At 34.2% G+C, this 8,064-nt stretch overlaps 1 protein-coding gene across 2 annotated transcripts; it reads left to right on the forward strand.

Moving 5' to 3' along the window:
• LOC109359438 (inorganic phosphate transporter 1-1-like) lies at window positions 4,510-7,807 on the forward strand. 2 transcript variants are annotated; one of them, XM_019604105.1, is made up of 2 exons: window positions 4,510-4,661; window positions 6,153-7,807. In XM_019604105.1, the coding sequence occupies exon 2, from the start codon at window positions 6,188-6,190 to the stop codon at window positions 7,805-7,807; it is 1,620 nt and encodes a 539-aa protein (XP_019459650.1). In that variant the 5' UTR covers window positions 4,510-4,661; window positions 6,153-6,187. The 2 variants fall into 2 exon arrangements, with proteins under 2 accessions (XP_019459650.1, XP_019459649.1); XM_019604104.1 differs by having other exon boundaries at window positions 6,167-7,807.

Below are 8,064 nucleotides of genomic sequence, written 5' to 3' on the forward strand. Positions count from 1 at the left end.
TTTAAACAATCAGTTTTGATAAAGGTGCCTAAACAAAATGGAGATACGTTAAGATTAAATATGATTCCAATGAGCAGTGAAACAGTTCAGGTGAATAGAGGCAAGGAATCATGTACCAGTTCAAGTTAAGAACATGATGATTCTTAAGAGGAGAATTCAGGTGTGCATGAGTATCTACTTACTAGAGACAGAGATAGACGTCTGATCAAACCTTTCTGCAATAATACCAATCTGCTGAGGAGTCTTCTTCACTAAAAAGTGTCTCTAAATGTCATGTTCCTCACAGAATTTATGAAACTATGAGCCTTTGTACTCCATAATATTGTCTGGCCTTAGGTATTTTAATTTTCTATCAGCCTGGTTCTCTACCTCTGCCTTCCAAATCTTGAACTTGGCAAAGACTTCAGACTTATGCTTCAGAAAATATACCTAGACCTTGTGAGAAATGTCATCAACGAAGTTAACAAAATACCTAGCACCTCCAAGGGATGGTTCCTGAGTGGGTCCCCATACATCAGTGTGGATATAGTCTAGAATGCCCCGAATCTTGTGTTGGTCAGCCTTGAAACTAACTTGTGTCTGTCTCCCAAGCACACAATACTTGCACAAATCTAGCTTGCATTTGCTTACTCTCATCAACAGTCTTATTTTGCATAGTTCTCTCATGCCACACACACTAATATGACCCAAATGCATGTACCATAAAATTGTAGCATCGTGGTATGAATTTACTGAAATCTCTTCAGTTACTCTAGCAACTCCACCTACAATTGTTCTCCCTAATAGCTTGTAAGTATTCTCAACAATCCTCTTATCCTTCATCATAGTCAGAGCACCTTTGTATACTAGAAGAATATCACTGTCCCCATCACCTCTATAGTTAAATCCTTTGGCATGCAATATCCTCAAAGAAATCAAATTCTTCTTCAAATCTGGTATATGTCTAACCTCACATAACTTCTTCACTACACCATCATTCATCGCAATTCTGATTTCTCCCATGCCAATAATTCCACATGCTTTATTATTTCCGAGATACATGAAACCAAAATTGCATGTTCTTTATGTGGTGAACCGTTCTCTATTTGGCGACATGTGGTGGGAACAATCACTATCAAGTATCCGCTCATCTACAATATGATTTGATGATACAAATAGTAGATCAACTTCATTGTTGTAACCAGAGTCCACGATGCCGTAATATGCATTTAACAACGGTCATTCAACAATGCTTCCTTGCATAACGCTGTTAAATACAAGATGGAAGATAATAAACAATGCTCTTTTAAACAAGCACTTTTAAATGTGATAGACAGATATAGCTTTAACAGTGCTTGCTTCAATGATCATTGTTGTAAATCTGCCTAAGATATTCAACAACACTCTTTTAAGCAAGCGTTGTTGATTTGAATCTATTCAACAACACTTGCTTAAATGAGTGATGTTAAAGGTGACATATCATCAACGCTGATTCCAATGAGCGCTGTTAAAAGTCACACATTTAACAACGCTTACTTTAATGAGCATTATTAAAAGTTATTTATTCAAAAAACATTTGTTTTAGTTATTATATAATATATATTTATGAAATTATGTAATTTTATTTTTAAAGATACAACTTGAGTAGATATTACACAAAAATAATCGAAATTGTTAACAGAAACTCATAGGCTAATTTTTTCATTTATAACACAACTTGGTCATTTGTATATGAAAAAAGGCAATTAGTTATTACTTAAAAAAATCACCAACCAATATTATTAAAATAGAATATTAAGGTGCGTAATTTGACACAATTAAAACTCATATTTGGTAAGTAAATTATGTTATTTGCTACTCCATTCTCAAAAGTTGAACTTAATATGACAACTAAATATTTTTTAAGAATTTTGATATTCAACAACGTTCTTTTAAGCAAGCGTTGTTGATTTGAATTTATTCAACAGTCTTTGCTTAATTTTTTTTTGATTTCCCACAGGTATCCTCGCACTGGAGGCATTCATGTTTGAGCCGAGAATATCCACAGGTACATGGGGCTAACTCTTTCAGCGGACATTTTTTCCATCCACAAGACTCGAACCCGAGACCTTGCTTAAGGGGAATCAAGCATGTACCACTTGGACCAACATCCGTTAGTAGTCTTTGCTTAAATGAGTGTTGTTAAAGGTGACATATCAACAATGCTCATTACAATGAGTGGTACTAAAAGTCAAATATCTAACTGCGACTGCTTTAGTGAGCGATGTTAAAAATCATACATTCAAGCAATGCGATTATTTTAGTGAGCCCGAATCTTTGCATATTTAAAAACAAAACCTCTCACACAATAATACACATATCATTCAGTATTTTATTTCTCTTACTCTTCTTTTCTTAGTTTTTCTCTTTAAACAAGTTATTAGCTTTTGGTTTCTCTCTTCGAGCATAAGGTAAATCATTATCTTATTTTACCTCGTGTATTTCTATTTGATTCATTCTTGTTGTTTGCATTTACATCTATGTTAACAACTTATTTTATAATATAGGAAATGTCAAGGTTAAATCTAGATGGAACTGTTGGTGATTTACCAAACTTGAAATCTCTGTATGTATTTCTTCTATTTGATAATTATTTTTTCATTCATATCTTCTATGTAAATTTTGATTTGATTCTTATTACATTGAATCTGAACTATGCCTTTCAAGCCTCTTATTTCTTGAGTTAAGGTAGAGAAGAAATTTATGAATTTGTCATCTACATCTTCATCACCTACGTCTCTTTCATTACTATATATAATATTCTAGGTTAATGGATTTGAACTAAGGGAAACAAGTTCATGCAATGGTTTATGAATTGGATTTTCATAATGATGTTTCAGTTATCAAATCTATTGTAAATGTGGTGGAATTGGACATGTTTGTTATGTGTTTGATATAATGTATGTGAGAGATTTTGTGTTATTTAAAAAGTAGACATTTAACGACGCTTACTTTAGTGAGCGCAATTAAATGTTTACTTTCTACAACGCTTCAAGAGAACTGTTGAATATAACCCTATATACTACTGCGCTCATATAGACAACGCCCGAAAAACTCTATTGAATGACAATTTTTAGCGTCGTTGTTTTACTATTATGGCATAGTGGTCATCTTTCTGTGCAACATTTGCAGATATAGATAGTCCATCTTTTCCCACCGTTTTTCTAGGACTCCACTCATTGGGATAATCATTTTTGTAATGCCTAGTCTATTTGCACTTAAAGCACTCTACTGGTGTTCTGCCCCTAGAATTTGTTCTTTTCCTTTGGTATGACCTCCTCTGTCTTGTCTCCTCCCACGCGCTTGGCTCCATTCCACATACAAACCATCACCCTGAGACTCTTTCCCCTACATTATGTCTTCTTTGAGTGCGAGACAAAAGTGCAGATGTGATCTCATCCAATTTGATTGAGTTTTTCCCGTACGTCAATGTTGTGACAAAGTATTCATAGGAATTTAGCAAAAACACATTAATATATTATTGCTTTGTCCTCATCATCAACCTTCATATCAAGTTTCTCCAAGTCATTGGTTACTTGATTGGAAGTGTTGAGATGTTGTTGCAAATCAGCACCCTCCTGCATCTTCAAGTCATAGAGTCTTTGTTTGAATTACAACTTATTTGTTAGAGACTTGGACATGAACCGCTTCTCTAATGTCTCTCATACCTCTGTTGGTAACGTCAAATCCATAACATGATACATCACCTCATCTGATAGACATAGTCATATGGTTCTCGCAACCTTCTCCTTCAACTCTTCCCAATACAGTTGGTCCTTACCATCTGGTTTATTCTCACGCAACACCTTTTGATAGAACTTGTTGAGCTAACACATCTTTAACATTCCTTTGCCACAATCCAAAATTACCAGTTACATCGAACTTCCCCACCTCGAATTTGACACTTAGGTTAAGAGTCATCTGATACCAATTGTTGGGAACAAGCGAACAATCAAATAGTAAAAAAGTAAAGGTAAGAGAATAACACAAGGTATTTGGTAATGAGGTCTGGTCAATTGTGCTTACGTGCTCGGGAGCGTTGAGAGACTATCACTATATATTATTAGAGAATAATGATTTGTGTTTAAATATTATTCTCATTGTTATATTAAGTTTACATAACATAAATATATAGTTTTATACTCTAACACATTTACAACAGTCCAAACTCATAACTTATATTGATGTTATTAGAGAATATGAATTATTGCAGAACAACTTTATACATTTATCCAACCAAAATCATATATGTGTGAGAAGAAAGGTGTGAACCGTGAACGTGAAATGACGCTAGTAAACGACTAGGTCCAAGTCTACTTTCCACGTCATAACACAAGACATCATTAAATTCAGTTTTATATTAAGATGATGTAAGTGGAATGCGGAAAATGCCTATCAAATTAAAATTATACAATGTTCAATAGTTTGTGTCATTGCTTGCTACATGTCATTTATTAATGTAAACAAATGAAAGAATCATGGTACATGCCGAAGATTCTATGGTAAACTATAATGCCTCTTTATTCGGTTTATAGTAGGATGGTTCTGAGTTGTAGTATATATATGTCACTAATTTCCATCATTTTCTTCATTCACAACAATTCTCAGTCCCCTTAAGAATATTATTTCATACATTTAACCAGGTTAGTCTCTCTCTGACTCTATCTTGTAACACTAATGTTGTTTAGACAACTAAGCATGATTTAAGTTACTTAGCTAAAAGTGAAAGTGTTATTAAGTTCAATATTGTTTGAATGTAGAGTGTTGTTGAGTCATTTTGTTTAGACTTAGACATTTTTGTTTATGAAGGGTGTGAAGTTAGAACCCATATATGATATTAAGGGTTTATTTGTGAATTGAGTTTTAGAAGATGATGTAGGGGAAAATAAGGATTTAGAGTCATCTTATTATTATATTTCATGACTCGTAAGTTTTTTATTCTCCTTATTTTCCCTCTAAAACTCAATTAAAAAATAATCCCTAAAGAGTTAGGGATAATTTGAGAAGTGATGGATGTTAAATTTACAAATTTTGGAGCTGAGAAAAAATAAAGTGTATAGCCCTAGTCTGCTAGACATGAGAAGAGTGTGTCATAGTATAATAAAGTGTCACTTTAGGTCAATATATGAGGAAGGGGCCATTTTCATTACAATACGTTATTTGTATTATTCAACATGGTTGATAACTTTTATTTTGGAAAAACCTATTCTTTTTTCTAATATATTCTCTCATTAATGTGAAAATGGTCAATCAAGTTGTAAAATTTAATTGTTGAAATAACATTTTTGTTTATTATATTCAGATAACTCTTCCTGCATAAGGTTGCCTTTAATAGTTCTTATTTCCATTTTAATTATGGAGTTGTATTGGACTATTAAATTTGAATTATTAAATTTAGGTTATATTTGTTGAAGTCTAAACAGGTATATATGACAAATCAAATTATTATAGAAGGGACACAATAATTTGGCAAAAAAATAAAAAATAAAAGGAAGTAATTATTAAATACGCCTAATTAATAAACTCATTTTTTATAAATAAATGTTAGTATGTTAATATTTTGTTCTGCCTAAAATTTGAACCTACTATTTCTTTCACTCCATTCCTTTTATCCTCCATCAGAATTATTAGATCACCGACCACTCCCAAATCAATAAGCTCACCTGGTATTGGAAGACTTTAAAAGTGAACATTTTGTATTTTTTTTTGTTTTGTTTAACATCTCTATAAATATTATACATTGATGTAAGTATAAGGGAATGCCTAGCTTATAGTTTGAAGTATATAAGACGGTATAATATAGAAGGGAATATAAATTTGAGTGATTAAGTTTTTATTGTTATTGTTATTTAATTAACCTAAATTTAATTTAATAATTTCTCTTAAAATAAATCAAAATATTTTTATCTCACTCACTTTCCATCTTTTATTTCTACGCACAATTCAAACAATCCATCTAAAAATAAAATAACAACTTAAATTTGTCAACTTTTTTGGTTGTTAAAATAAACATAAACGCAAGAAAATAATTAAATTGTCATAACAAGCATATTTGCAAGTCTAGAAATAATGCAATTGAAGAAGCTTATATAATTCCTTGTTTCACTTCTAGAATTCTTGAACCAACACCAAAGACCAAAATTTATAGCTACACATTCCAAATCTACCTATGGCTCGTGATCAACTAGGAGTTCTCAGTGCTCTTGATGCAGCAAAGACACAATGGTACCATTTCACTGCCATCATTATTGCTGGGATGGGTTTCTTCACTGATGCATATGATCTTTTCAGCATAGCCAATGTTACAAAGTTACTAGGAAGAATCTACTACACACACCAAGGTGCACCAAAACCAGGAACACTTCCTCCAAATGTGTCCTTAGCAGTTAATGGTGTTGCACTTTGTGGCACTTTAATTGGCCAATTATTCTTTGGTTGGCTTGGTGATAAACTAGGAAGAAAAAAAGTTTATGGACTAACTCTTGCTATTATGGTTTTCTCTTCTATTGCCTCTGGCCTTTCATTCGGCCACACATCGAAAGGCGTCGTAACAACTCTTTGCTTTTTTCGATTCTGGCTTGGTTTTGGCATTGGTGGTGACTACCCTCTTTCGGCTACTATTATGTCTGAATATGCCAACAAGAAAACCCGAGGCGCGTTCATCGCCGCGGTGTTTGCTATGCAAGGCTTTGGAATTTTGTTTGGGGGTATTGTTGCGCTTGTCACTTCAACCATTTTCGATCATGTTTATAGCGCTCCAACATATGCTGTTAACCCTGAAGCGTCGCTTGTGCCTCAAGCAGACTATGTCTGGCGCTTAATTTTGATGCTTGGTGCTTTACCTGCTGCTATGACTTACTATTGGCGAATGAAAATGCCTGAAACTGCAAGGTACACAGCACTCGTCGCGAAGAATGTGAAACAAGCCGCAGAAGATATGGCAAAGGTCTTGCAAGTTGAAATTGGAGAAGAGCAAGAAAAGGTGGACAAGTTAACTGTTAGAGACAGCAACAACTTTGGCTTGTTCTCCAAGGAATTTGTTAAAAGACATGGGTTACACTTGGTTGGAACATGTACTACTTGGTTTCTACTAGACATTGCATATTACAGTTCAAATCTCTTCCAGAAAGACATTTACACAAGTATTGGGTGGCTTCCTCCACCAAGTGAAATGAATGCAATTCATGAGGTTTTCAGGGTTTCAAGAGCACAAGTTCTTATAGCACTATGTGGCACTGTGCCAGGTTATTGGTTCACAGTGGCATTTATTGACTACTTGGGTCGTTTCTTCATCCAACTTATGGGTTTCTTCTTCATGACTGTGTTCATGTTTGCACTTGCAATCCCATATGATCATTGGACTAAGAAAGAAAACAGAACTGGGTTTTTGATAATATATGCATTAACTTTCTTCTTTTCTAACTTTGGTCCAAATGCTACCACTTTTGTTGTGCCTGCTGAGATTTTCCCTGCAAGGTTAAGGTCTACTTGCCACGGGATATCAGCAGCTTCGGGGAAAGCGGGCGCAATCATCGGGGCATTCGGGTTCTTATATGCTTCAGAGAGCAAGAATCCAGCAACAAGAGATGCAGGGTACCCTGCTGGTATTGGGATGAAGAACACTCTTCTAGTGCTTGCTGTGTGCAATTGTCTTGGCATGTTTTTCACTTTCTTGGTGCCTGAATCTAAAGGAAAATCATTGGAGGAGTTGAGTGGTGAGAATGAAGAGAAAAGTACTGATAAGATTTCTGAGCATCCAACTGCTTCTAATAAAACTCTTCCCGTTTGAGACATCAGATCTCTTTTTGTTATTGTTGAGGCCGAAAATCTCGTCAAATTATAAGGTGGTTAATGTGAAATCAATAATGAGTGTGTATAACTAAATATTATTGTTAAAGTGTACACAGTCTGTGTGCATAACTATTACTTTGATGTGGTTTATAGTTTGGTGCACAAACTATAGTCAAAACTACAACAATAGTTTGGTGTGGTTTGTAGTTATCTAATATTACCCATTGAGTTCTTATCTTGAGAACCGAGCTTGTT

This window comes from Lupinus angustifolius, chromosome LG11 (genome assembly GCF_001865875.1).
Source record: "Lupinus angustifolius cultivar Tanjil chromosome LG11, LupAngTanjil_v1.0, whole genome shotgun sequence".
Lineage (NCBI taxonomy): Eukaryota > Viridiplantae > Streptophyta > Magnoliopsida > Fabales > Fabaceae > Lupinus > Lupinus angustifolius.